Genomic DNA, 13,344 nt, shown 5'->3' with positions numbered 1-13,344 from the left:
AGTCATGCAATAATGTAATGAGAGAGAGAGAGAGAGAGAGAGAGAGAGAGAGAGAGAATGTGGGACAGAAACACACTGTGTTCCCAGAAAGCGTTTTTACGTTCCTATTTTACATCCCATCTGTGTGTCTTCGAGGTTAAAAGGAGGATTAACTTAACTTTAAGTGGATTTGCGCTCTCGATGTCAGTACAAGCCATCACGGCGCTGACATTTAAAGCGCTCAGATTTGACACAAATCTCATTTCATTCAACTACATCACGGATGTGACGTCAGCCTCATGATGGCTACGTCCTAATTACGTCTGCAACAAGTGTACGTTTGTTTGTTATTACGGAGCGCACCGATTGAACATTAATGGCCGTCACTGATTCTGGGTGGTTCTGCAGCGAGCACCTTCTTGAAAATACAGGCTTTATCTTAGATTCTTTTTGAGACCCATCACACAAATTACAGTTCTTGTGACTAACCAACATTATCGAAATTACAGATACATTCTGACCTCACAAATTCAAAATTTTGTTCATAATCAATTTTTTTTATGTTATTAGGTAAATTTCACACCCATACGCATATATTAAAAACATATGTGAACTATTTTAACTATCCCTGACAAACTAAAAAAGCAACAAAATCCACTGAGCTGTTGAAATTGACGTTTATATATGTTTTTAGTGCGCGCGTTGCATAAGCTCCGTACGGCGGCGCATGCTCACTCTGTACCGAGCGCTCCCAGTGAGTCGTTCGACTACCCATGATGCACCGGGGCAGCATTTTCTCTCAGGTGGGTGGGACTCTTTGAGAGGCGTTGCCGCACACCAACCACTCAAGGATTATATACCCGCAGCTGGTCACGCATTTCCACACATTGCGCATTTTTGCTCTACCCACAGCATCGTTATTCTCAACGAGTTCCCGCATAACAGCGAAATAAACTGAAACTATGGCCAATTACATCCACGTCCCCGACGAGGCTCCCGCTGTGCCCAAAATAGATGTGACAGTTGACGAGTGCGACTACAGACCCGGCGCACTGAAGCTGATCAAGGAGCTGAGACCAAGCTGGAAGCCATCTGAGGTCAAAATGAAGGTGCGGTTTATTTATTACACTTTTATCGAATATATGACATGAGTAGGTTTTTACAAATCTCCCCTGGGCGTTAAAGGCGAATAACGGTGCTAGCTAGCACTGCGGTAGAGCAACAGCTAATGAGAATAAGACTCGAGCCCTACTAGCTTGAGTTTAAGAGCTAATGTTTCACAAACCAACCGTTAAAACAGCAATTTTAAGTACAATAGCGACTCTATAAGAGCTTTCTAGGCGTAGTGTAGTGTTGTGGACGCTCCGGCATTTCTTAGGGTTAATATTCTGCGATTAGCATCTGCGTCAGCTCAGCTCCTGACAGACTGGGAGTCTTCACTGCCCTGGGCGAAGCCTAAAGCCAGACAAGCAGGTTCTTCTAACCTGACTTTAACTGTGTTATGTTTAAATAAAATGTCCTGTGGACTTTGGGAGTTATGTAACGATACGCTGAGAGGAAGCAGGGGCTGGTAGTGCGGATATAGGAGAGGTCTATCTGTCAGCTTATTCCAAATTTATCGTCATGCTAAATGTCCGATGACCGCATTTCTGGAATTTATGAGATTAGCAGGCAGGGTGAGAAGCTGCTCTGTATTTAGTGTAGACCTGAGTTTGACAGGGATTTCTAGTCTATTTTTATACACTTTAGGAAGGGGAAAAAAACACGATGAACTATTTGCATTAACACTTTTGCATACTTGCTTTGATTCACCTGTTTGGATGTCCTGCCAAAAGCCCATTCAGTTGTGTTACCCCTGTGCACAAACACTAAAAGTGATCTTCCTTGAACTAAATGGGGGTGTGGTCTGCTTGGTAAACACACTGGGGATGGGTGTTGGTCACATGTTCCACCGCTTGCTTATATTCATCAATGAGTGCAAAAGGGGAAGTCAGCAAATGCCAACCATTGCTTCCTCATACAAAATAAAATTCCTGGCAGTCCAGTCGTTCTCAGTCAATCCCTGATAGAGTAAACAATTAGGGCTGGTATGTTGGCACCCACCCCTCACTGAAAATGTCCCCAGTTTCACAACAGAGACAGTTTAGCTTAAATAAACTCAGACAGGCTCAGAATTTTATGGCTACCTTCACCCCCATTCCTTTGTCATTTGCCAAATCCTGACACCCCCCTCAATTTATGTAATCCTCAAAACAACGTAGGATTTCAGGCGAGGAATTTGAAGAGTTTGCAGTGGAAAATAGTCAGTGTCGATCTATTGTAGGCTTAAAGCCAGAATGTTGAAGCACTGGACAGGTTTTGCTTTTTTCTTAATCACCTGCTAACCACTCTTGTCTCTTTTGTCTTTACAGTTCTTCACAGATGGTATAACCAACAAGCTACTTGGATGCTATGTAGGTGCAGTCATGCAGGATGTAGTTCTGGTCCGTATTTATGGCAACAAAACAGAACTGTTGGTTGACAGGGAAAATGAAGTGAAAAGTTTCAGAGTACTACATGCACACCGATGCGCCCCTCGCCTCTACTGCACCTTCAACAATGGCCTGTGTTATGAATTTCTGCAAGGAACTGCCCTGGAGCCCGAACACATCCGCAGTCAGCCTGTTTTCAGGTGAACTATAGTTTGTTATGCGAACATTATGTCACCTTTATTTTTTTAATATGTGGTGATCAGTTAAACAGTTAAATTCCTTATTCCTCACTTTTAAAACCTGACATTGTCTCTCTGTTGATTTGCAGGCTAATTGCCCGGCAGCTGGCCAAGTACCACGCCATCCATGCCCACAATGGCTGGGTGCCCCAGTCTGACCTGTGGCTAAAGATGGGGAAGTACTTCGCTCTCATCCCCAAGTACTTTAAAGACCCTGAAAGAAACATAAGGTGAGATGATCAGATTAAAAAAAAAAACCCAAAACACCCTCAAAGCTTAGAAAAGCAAAGCTTCTGCTGAGGACCAGCTGTAAGCACTAGGAAAAATTATGTTGTGATGCTGTCCACATTGAGTTTACATCAATATGGCTGAGGTGCTGCACCTAAGCCTTATAATAGGAGGGAAAACCCTGTCCCCTACAGCAGTGGTTCCTAACCTTTTTACCTTGGACACAATGACTTCCTTGGATACACTGACAACAGGAAAAAAAAAAACAACTCAGATGAATTAGCAATCTGACCTGCCCACCTTGTTGCTCTGGCTGTGGAGGTCACAAAGTTTCAGAGATCAAGAGGGCGTGGCTACTAAATAGCTTGATATTTTTAAATGCGGTCAAAATATGTTGTGAGTGGGTTCATGCAAGCTTTGTATTATCTTTATTGGGTGTATAAGTAGTTTTTCTTTAGCATGTACAAATATATTTTTCACAACTTGTAACCTTAATGCAGACAAAGCCTCATGCCCCTCTGAGATCTAAAAATTATTAGGCCACCCTTGTTTTCATCAATTTCCTGCCAAATGCCTGATGCAACTAAAGGTACATTTGTTTGGTCAAATATAATGATAACAACAAAAAAGCTCATAACAGTTTAACTTCAGAGCAGATATCTATCCATTTTCCATGTTTTCTTGATAATAACCAAAGCCACTTCAGTTCTTACATCAATAGCTATGGCATTGTACTGCCAAAAACAGTGCTTTTAGGCATTCCATGTTTTCTTTTCTGTCTGTTTTAGTCACATGATACACACAGGAGTTAGTACTTGATTGCATAACCATTGTTTTTGATGACTTTTGATGGTCTAATAATTTTCTCTGTGACTGTATATACGGTGGTGGCACAGTTGTCTGACCGCTGCTTCATTGTCACTGATTTCAAATCCAAAAACAAACTGAAACTTAAATATACCAGTCATATCAGTTTGGATCTTCATAGTAATAATATTAGACAAATAGTATGTGTGCTATATCAGAAGGAACTCTGGTTATGATTATTATCATTTACAAACATGCTTTGTGTTATTGGCATCATTAGCTTTGAGTGTTTGAACATTGTGTTGACAGTAACAATCACCTTCATATTACGCACACTTAAAATTAATCCAAAACAAACATTGACTTTATGGGCTGGTTTTCCATGAACACCTTGTACCCTGTTTGCTGTAAACCCTTTTTTCATATAAATTAGTCTTTAACCAGATCCTATCATTCTATTTATTCTGTATTTATGAGTGCAATTATAGGTGATTAACATTTATGCTTCTTATTTTCTGTTTGCGTTTCCTTCGTCACTCTTATTTTCAAATTGTGCTTTCAGGTTCTCTGCCTTCTGTATTTCTGTCAAGAGTGCTCATACTCCTACCTCTTCTCAACACACTCATCCTCTCTGACTCTGTGCTTCCTCCAGGTTGACCACAGAGGTTCCAAGCCCACAGTGCCTCCGAGAAGAGCTGGTGTGGCTCCAGCAGAGCTTGTCAATGCTGGGCTCCCCCGTTGTTCTCTGCCACAATGATCTGCTCTGCAAGAACATCATTTATAACCAGGACGGAGGTGAGTATTAATGGCAAAAGTGAAGTTCTAGACATTACTGTGTGACTGCTGTGTTGTAGATTGAAATGCACTGGTGCCTTCTGTCAGGTAGGACTCGATCTGCCCCTAGTCACATGCTTCACTCATTGTCAGTTGTTTGCATTGGACCACAGCTTTAGAATTAGAACAGTTGGAACAGATAACACTATTGCAAAGCAAGATGCATTTAACAACAGTTTTAGTTGTAAGCTGCCTCTCATTGATTGACCAAATCAAATGAATTTCTTTCTACCCCAGGTTTCTGTTTTCCATGTCTAAATTATAAATCCTGGGTGGGGACATTCAGTAAAGATAACGCTTGTCTTGTAAATTTACTGAATATGAAACATTTATCAAATTTGCTTCTATTCTTTATTCTTACATTTTGTCTGATCTGTTGTTCTAATTCTGAGCTCGATGCATAAAGAAATCTGTGTAATCAGCCTGAACCAGCAATTTCATTACATCATCCAGCATATCAAGTTTCAGTTTTACTGAGAACACATGTTTTTTGGGGCGTTAACAATTTTGCTGTTTTTTAGGGTGTGACTTTGAGAAAACCCTCCTCAGGCAAATGTATTAGACCATCATTTGGACTAAGCGACTTTATTGTTTTAGGTAACAGTCATTGTCACTGTACAGAAGAATGGTGGGGAGAGTTTTTTGTATGTGGGAGGTGGGGTTGGGTTTTGAAAGAGCTGTCAGCCTCCTCGTCCGTTCGTGACGAGGGGTGGGGCCCTTCTCACAGCTCCTTGTGTCTAGCCTTTCTCCCCTAGGAATGACAGCCGAGGCTGTGGCTGCCCTGCGCCACCCTGCCCTGGGGAGGCAATGGAGAGAGACAAACCTCACATGCAGTCGGCTCTGAGGGCCCTCGGGTAGTCTGCCCACTACTCAGGCTAAACGGGATGAGTTCATGGCATCAGTAGGGGCCACTTACCTATACCTATCACTCTCCTGTGCTGCTCAGGCACCAGTTGTCCCCTTCCTATTTTATTACTAGACTGATTGTGATGCTGGTCATAACAAAAATGGTTTTAGCTTGAACCTGCTGTAAGACGCATATTAGTTGAATGTAAACCCACTTCTTTGAACTCTTCCTTACTCAGAAGTTTTCCAGTTCCAAGCCTATGTTTAGGCCACTGGTCAGAAAATATACCATGTCTTTAAGCTGAAAGATACATTTACATTTAAGCGTACACAAAAGGATTTTCTACATAGTAACAAGTATTTTTGGGTAGTTTTGGCAGGAGTTGATATGAAACGCAAAATTGGAATGGTAGTCCTGCATTTCAAATAAGTGCTTATATGTTTATCAATAAAATGTATTTGTCATTAGAGCTTATGTAAGTTAATGTGTCGTCTAGATGTTGTGTGCAGAATAGTCATGTCTGTACTTGACATTCATGCAAATTAAGAGTCATGTTTCACATTTCAGGAGGTAAAAATACTACTGTATTGAATACGTATTGATTAAGTACAAAAAAATAATCATCTAGTGGTGTGACCACATATTTCTTAGCAATGTATTTAGTACTTGACTACACCTACCAAGGAGTTCAGCGTATTCAGCTTCAACCCATAATTACAACATTTTGAGCACGCCCCCCTTAAGCTGTCTAAACCACAGCTGGAGTAGAAAGTCCCCTTCTTACTCTGACATTCAGATTTTGTTGAGGTTAAGAAACTGCGGCATCCGAAAGTCCTGTTCAGCCATAGTAGGTGCTGGCATAACCACTTGTCTGTCAAATGTGAAAGCAGAGAAGCCACCTCCTTCTGTGGTGACAAAACAATGAAACAGAAATGGTGGAAACACATTTAATTTTTACTGCATTTTTTTTTTTCTGAGACACGTTAAAGTGTGAAATACAGTTTTGTTGGTGCTATGTCTGTCTTTACTGTGTCTCTGAGTTCCCATCAGAGGCTGTTTTTTTTCCTGCCCCTTTCATTTAACTCTGAGGTCTTGAAAAAAATATTTGCACACACTTTGTTCAGGCCCCAAGGGCCACAAAATCTGCAGCTCAGCAGCCAACAGGAAGTCTCTTAAAGATTCTGTCATTTGTAGAAGCAGCAGAGGTGTCACGCTATTGGGTTCACAATGGACCAATGAGAATTGAAGACTAGAGGGGTGTGTTGTGAAAAGGGGAAGTGCGGTCGCATATGTGAGGTTAAAAAGAAAGGAATGACAATCTGGCTGCAGTGCCTGATGTTTCGACACTGTGCGTGAGAACAAAAATGGATAAAACGCATTATGTCAGTGAGAGAGTGAGCATGTGTGAAAGATGTGTTTGCCCCAACCTTTTCATCTGCTGCACAGGGGGGCTATAGCCACTGCCTGGAGGTGTTCAGTTGTGTCCCGCTAGGACCTACACGCCGGCTGGTAACCCACCTCAAAGTGTCTTTCTTTGTAGTCCAGCACCACCTCAAAAACTAATGTTCCATACATTAGGTCAAATAATGTAACTAAAGCCAAACAGACAAAACAACAACTGAGGAGACAATTGAATCTTAAGCCTCAATATCTATTAAATAATCAGGGCTTGAAAAAGTAAGGGTTTGTATTTTGTGATCATTATCTTCATGAACATGTACACTGGTCACATTCTTTGTGGACTACAACTGCCCACATGACAGCAACACAATGTTTGTCCTCTCTCCATTTTCTTTAATAGTAGATTCCAAGTTCCAATCCGCCTTAATCTTTCAGCAGTACAGAGCATGTGGGAAGCAACAGAACCAGTTTTGTTCAAGCAGTAAATGTAAATGGTTTGGAAACTCAAAAGTAAATACTGTATTTCAATATACAGCCTATATCTCTGTTGATACGCACATTTCTGCAACTGTTAAACATTGCAAGACTATAAAAATCAAATTGTGTGCAAGTTCCGGTGCGTATCTAAGAGCTGTCACCCCACTTAGCCTGTAGTATCTCTGCCACCATCTAGTTCATTGTTTGCAGTAAGTCAATAAGCCATGGAGACATCACAAACAGCAGGAGAGTAGCAAACAGTGTGTTTCTGTGTAACTGCTTTGACTACCCACCTCTGTAAACCACCGTGTTTTACTCTTTCACCCTTTATGCCCTTTTCCCTTCCTTTTTCCCCCATCTCTTCAAAACATGACTTGGTTGTTTTTTCCTTTTCTTCTCTGCATGTGTCTGAAACACACATTTCCTGGAAATTGAGCTGCACTGTGTTTCATCTGAATTTTTATGTGCTCCATCTGTTGCATCATGCTTTGCACATTCTTTTTTATTGGAGCTAATTATCCCGGCTGCCTATTTTGCAGTATCCTGGAAAAAGGCTGATCATTACCTTCAATCTACTTACAAAGTTTATCTGTGGATGTTGACTACTAACCCCCTATAAAGATGTGCAAAAACAGAAAATGCTGTCCCTTTCATTATCTGCAGTAGCAAAGACACCACAGTTGCTTTGACTTTCCCTCATTTACCTAACAGAGCTATATATATTGACTCTGATCTCTAAAGCTTAATACATTTCCCTATTTTTCACTTTACAGCTTTTTTGCATGCAAAGCAAGTGCCAGTCAGCATTTACTGTCAGAGAATCGTCTACCTCTGTTGGATTCATTTTGTTTAATTTCTCTTTTCTCTCTGCTGAACTCTTAACTTTCTCTCAAAATGCAAACTCTTACTCTTTGCCCCCAGAATCAGCTACCTAGCCAGTCTGTTCAGTCAAACAGCAAGACAGTTGCAGTATGAAATGAAAGGCCTTGACATTTTCACTTATCAAAAGGGAAAACACAACATAATCATTTTTGTCCTCTCCCCATGTCTCTGTCTAAATGATGTCCCTTCTCTTTCCAGGCAATGTAAAGTTCATTGACTACGAGTATGCTGGGTACAATTACCAAGCCTACGACATTGGGAACCACTTCAATGAGTTTGCTGGTGGGTATAACATTGTATACTGCTTATTATTACACTTAAGTAGATTTGTACAGATGGGTATTTTTGCGTTTTTTGCACATGAAATACAAATGTATATTTCTATATCTTTAACTTGTCTCGTCACATGTTGCAGGCCTGAATGAGGTGGATTATAGTCACTACCCAGGGCGAGCCTTTCAGCTGCAGTGGCTTCGCTCCTACCTGGAGGCGTATAAGGAGCACAAAGGCCAGGGCAGTGAAGTGACTGACAGAGAGGTGGAGGTTCTTTATGTCCAAGTCAACCGATTTGCCCTGGTAAGGTTCTTTGTCTCTCTATTAACATTTTTCATTTGGGTTACTAAGATGGTGTATAGAGTAACAGTAGTTAAGCACTTGCCTTGTGTATAATATTAAGACCAGATTAGAATGTAGTCATGGCATGTGGTTACCACATCCTTCATATGCTTCTCATTCCTGCTTATTGTCAAAAGATGAATAACAAATGGAAAATCAAAATTCAAAGTGAGCAGCAGAAGACTCCTGAGCAGGCCTAGAACTGCCTTCTATGCATACATTGAGGTAATAGTTGAAAGGATTATGTAATAATCATAAAATTCAGAAGACATTAAATGCCCAGGGGCTTGTTGTCTGTAGATTTTCCAGCCCTGCTGTCAGGTGTTTGATCACCAAAGAAGAATTATCCTGCTGTAACGGATAAACAGAGGATATGTTGATGTGGGTTATAACTACGCTGTTTACACTGAACACGCTCTGAAAGAGGTTTGTGATGTGTTTGCTGATGCGGCCAACATATGGGAGGTGTACTTGATGACAAGTGGTAACCACTGTGAGGCTTGGCATTCTCCCCTGAGTCTACTTGTTTACTGTCAAGAGGAAAAGAGGGCAGCAGGGAGGATGGGCAAGCGAAGTAATTGTGTTTTTGTGTCAGCTATTTGTTGTTGTTGCCATAGGGTTTCTGCTGGCTTTGGACATGCTTAAGTGACCTGTGTTGGGTGAATAGAAACGACATTCTTGAGTACACGTTAATCCTTTGTATCTCTTTGTTGTTCTTTCTCTCCTCTCTGCGTAGGCGTCTCATTTCTTCTGGGGTCTCTGGGCTCTGATTCAGGCCAAGTTCTCCACCATCGACTTTGACTTCTTGGGGTATGATATCCATACTTTTCCATTTAATTTTGCTCTGCCAAGCTGATTTCAGTTATCTAAGTCCATGTGTAAGAACATCATGTCAGGTAGTCAAATGCTGAGTGCACGGTGCTTAATCAGGCTGTTATTTTTGCATTTGTAATCACCTTGATAAGTTGTTACAGTATGGTACATATTGCTTATGCTGCTCTCTTCCATGTGTCTTTACTCCCAGATATGCAGTGCTGCGCTTTAACCAGTACTTCAAGATGAAACCGGAGGTGGCTGCTCTGAACTTACCCAAATAGAAGTCCCTACCCCCTTCCATTTTCTCTTCCTTTTGCCCTTCCTCCCTTCCACCTCTGCTCTGCACCTCACATGATGACTGCATAGCACCCTCTAGAGGTCTTTGTAGGGAAGAGCCAGACTGAGAGTCTGACCTGTTCTGTGCATACAGGTCCTTTTTACATGATATTATTGCCATAGACTGAATGGACCACAATCTTCTCTATTATTTGCTGTCACACCTTGTTTTGACAAGGAGTAGCTCAGTTCTATTGTAGTATATGGGCACATGTGATGTAGAATCCAAGTCCTGCCATAATGAGAAGACCACATGGCTAAGTCTAACTTGGATAATTCTGCTTCAGTCGATGATCATCTAGGATATTGACATAACATCAATGGATTGTTAAATCAAAGTCACTATAAACTGTAAAATAGAGGTGTGGTGTCAGCAGATTCACAGCTGACACAGAGCATCCACCTGCGTGACAGGCTGGTAGCTTGAACACTAATCTGATTGTCTAGAGTAGGGACATCTTTAGACAATCACACGCACAGTCGTTGAAAAACCCCCTTAGGGCCAGCCCAGCTATTGACCAAATTCATAATGACAAAAGAGCAATACAAAGGCTGCTCTGTTTACTGAGGAGCAAAGCTGAAACTTAAAAAAAGCACAGAATGGAGAGGCCAGTGTTGTCTTTGTGACATGAACCACACCAAGGGGGGGAAAAAACTTGCGGCCCGTCTTGTGACTTTAGTGTTTTCACCCTTATTTTTCTCAGCATATTTTCATGGATGGTGTGCAAATATAGCCATGTAGTCATTATTGCTGTGTAGTTTTATGAGGGTTTGTGTGTTTTGGCTTTCTAGACTGGAGGCAGTAACATGCAGTCGCAGGAGAGCATCTTGTGTTTACATCCATCCCTTCCCCACAAGTTCAACACATGTATGTCACTAAACAGGCATTTGACTTGTGGGAGATTTTCACTGTAATGTTTCTATTTATGTAAACTTTTGTTTAAATCTTGATAGGGGTCAAACTTTCATCTCACTGTAATTTGAACATTCCATGTTCATATATAAGAAAGAAATTTGGTTCTAGGTCACACTGAAAGTCAGGAGCATTGTTTTTTTTTTTGTATTGTTTTTGTTTTGTTTTTTTTTTCACTGAAATAACAGTAAGCCATGCTGTCATAGATCATTATATTATGTGCTTCATGTTAGGGAAAGTTTGGGAATCATCATTATCACAAAACACTGCTGTTCAATCCTAGTAAATTTAGGAATGAACGTTTTATATTTATGTAGCCCACTTTTTTTATTCACATATTTATGTTGTTCAAACAAAAATGAGCCATGGCCTTACTGACTGTCAGATTGAGCCGCTGTTGGCATTTATCATTTTAAGTGCCTGATGTCAAAAAGAACGTTTGTAGAAAAGTGTGGAGTTTTGGGTAAAAGGAAGTGAATTTGATAAGTTTGCGTCAGTCAACTTGCTGAAGTTAATCTGTTTTAGTCAAGGACTGTCAAGAATGTCATGTATCAGTGGGACAAGAGGTGCAAGAGCACAATCTGCTGAATGAAAAAGAAACAGAATGACAGCAGTTGTCAGCCACTGTTATTGATATTCACCTTTGACTTTTCACCACCTGATTTTGAAATGTGACGCATGGAAAAACTAAAACTACTTTTGGTTACAAAAGCCTACACCAAAGTGCTGACATCACTTTTTTGCTTGTACATAATGCACACTCATTTCCATGTAGCACTAAAAGAATAAGAAAATCATTATGTAGACTTTTAACAATAAGGTTTTTATACGTATTTAAGTGTAAAAGTTAAGGCCAAGGTCTTTGAGGCAGTAACAGCAGTGGTGGATTTTTGGGTCAGTATAAATTAATATAAATGAATGATCGGAATTAAGTATATTTTACACCAAATTCTAAGTGCCAGTTCTGACAGCTGGACTTTAAAGCATTTGCTATTAATATATTTGCCCCGATTCTCTCTGCTGTTACATGTATGCAAAGCTCCATGAAGAGGCCATTGCTGACATGACCAGAGGCTCTTGCTTTCACTCCAGAACAGTAGAAATGAAGATGTAGACACTGCAGCACGTGCCTGTCAAAGCTCTTATTTTGTACTGAAATTGTGACATGTGAAGATTAGGCCTATTACTACTTTCATGTTATTTTGTGTCTTTGATGCTTGTGGATTAAAACGGAAGAACTGAGATGTAGATGGAGTCAGACTTTAAATGAGAAAGATGAGGAATGTTATCACTTTTTAGTCTTCCGTAAGTACAGTATGTTTGGTAGCAAATGGTTGTGGTGTTTGTTACAGGTTTGAAACATGACGGGATATGTTAAAGTGTATGTGGACGATTTATTTTCTGTTTGACAAAGTCTCTGGTGTTCAAGTTCGTAGACTGTCGGACTGTGTTTACACATGGCGCGCATACTGTACATAATTGCAGTTTTTCATATTCTACTGCCTAATAATCAGAATATTCTAAATATTTAATTTACTGCTCAAATACATCCAGACTTTCCCCTATTCATATGTGACAAATACATTTACTGTACAGTTAAGATCATCTCAGTATGGCGTAGGTCCACATCTATAATAACTCACACAGGTTTTGTATGCAACAGTGTAAAGAAATATGTGCTTACATTGTTGTGGCCGCTGTAGCATATGTTTATATGTACAGTAAACAAATGTAATAATATCTTTGCTTGTTGTCAAATGTGAATGAATGTACATAGAGGGAGTACCTTTTATTTTTTGTTTTGTTTTCTAAAAGATGCATTAGTTGCCTGGGCTAAGAGGTGAAATTTATAATTTACATTTTCAATACTGTAAACAAGATTTGGAAAATAAATTCTATTTAACCTTATCTGAGTCTTTTTTTTTTTTTTTCTCTCGTCTTTGTTTCAAATTATTAATTTTTTTTGCCAGGTGTAAATTAACATAGTGTATTTACAGTATATCCACGTTTATTATCTTTGCCAAGGAGGTTATGTTTTTGCCGGTGTTGGTTTGTCTGTCTGTCCGTGTGCAAGATAACTCAAAACGTTATGGACAGATTTGGATGAAAATGTCAGGAAATGTTGATACTGGCACAAGGAACAAATGATAAAATTTTGATGGTGATTGGGGGGGGGGGGGCGCTCTGATCTGCCTTGGCGGAGGTCTGCGCTCTCCGAATGCTTTTCTAGTTTAGTATGAGTTATACAATAGTCTTTAGTCTCCTAAATCCATCTGTATCAGATTAAAACTGCTCCACTAGGTTGTGAAGGCTAGTCAGTGTAAACCTACCTGTGTGGCTGTCGCTAAGGACTCCTTACCAAGGCCTGATCCCCATAGTTACTGTTGCCAGGTCTGACAAGCTGTGCAACCTGACATGTCACACTATGGCATTTTCAGTGATACAATATCAGACCGATATAACAAAGGAGAAAACCTTTATATGAACAAATATGAAATA

The 13,344-nt window shown here is 40.3% G+C and overlaps 1 protein-coding gene across 1 annotated transcript; it reads left to right on the top strand.

Annotated features, from left to right (window-relative positions):
• Positions 1–791: 791 nt before the first annotated feature.
• Positions 792–12,753, top strand: etnk1 (ethanolamine kinase 1). The gene is made up of 8 exons (XM_030150360.1): positions 792–1,088; positions 2,391–2,650; positions 2,779–2,919; positions 4,377–4,519; positions 8,364–8,447; positions 8,581–8,741; positions 9,517–9,590; positions 9,805–12,753. Exons 1-8 carry the CDS (start codon positions 942–944, stop codon positions 9,875–9,877), a joined length of 1,083 nt encoding a protein of 360 aa, XP_030006220.1. The 5' UTR covers positions 792–941; the 3' UTR covers positions 9,878–12,753.
• The last annotated feature ends 591 nt before the right edge of the window (positions 12,754–13,344 follow it).

Source organism: Sphaeramia orbicularis, chromosome 12 (genome assembly GCF_902148855.1).
Source record: "Sphaeramia orbicularis chromosome 12, fSphaOr1.1, whole genome shotgun sequence".
NCBI classification, from domain to species: domain Eukaryota; kingdom Metazoa; phylum Chordata; class Actinopteri; order Kurtiformes; family Apogonidae; genus Sphaeramia; species Sphaeramia orbicularis.
Note: the sequence above shows the minus strand (reverse complement) of the source record. Positions and strands in the feature narration are given on the sequence as shown.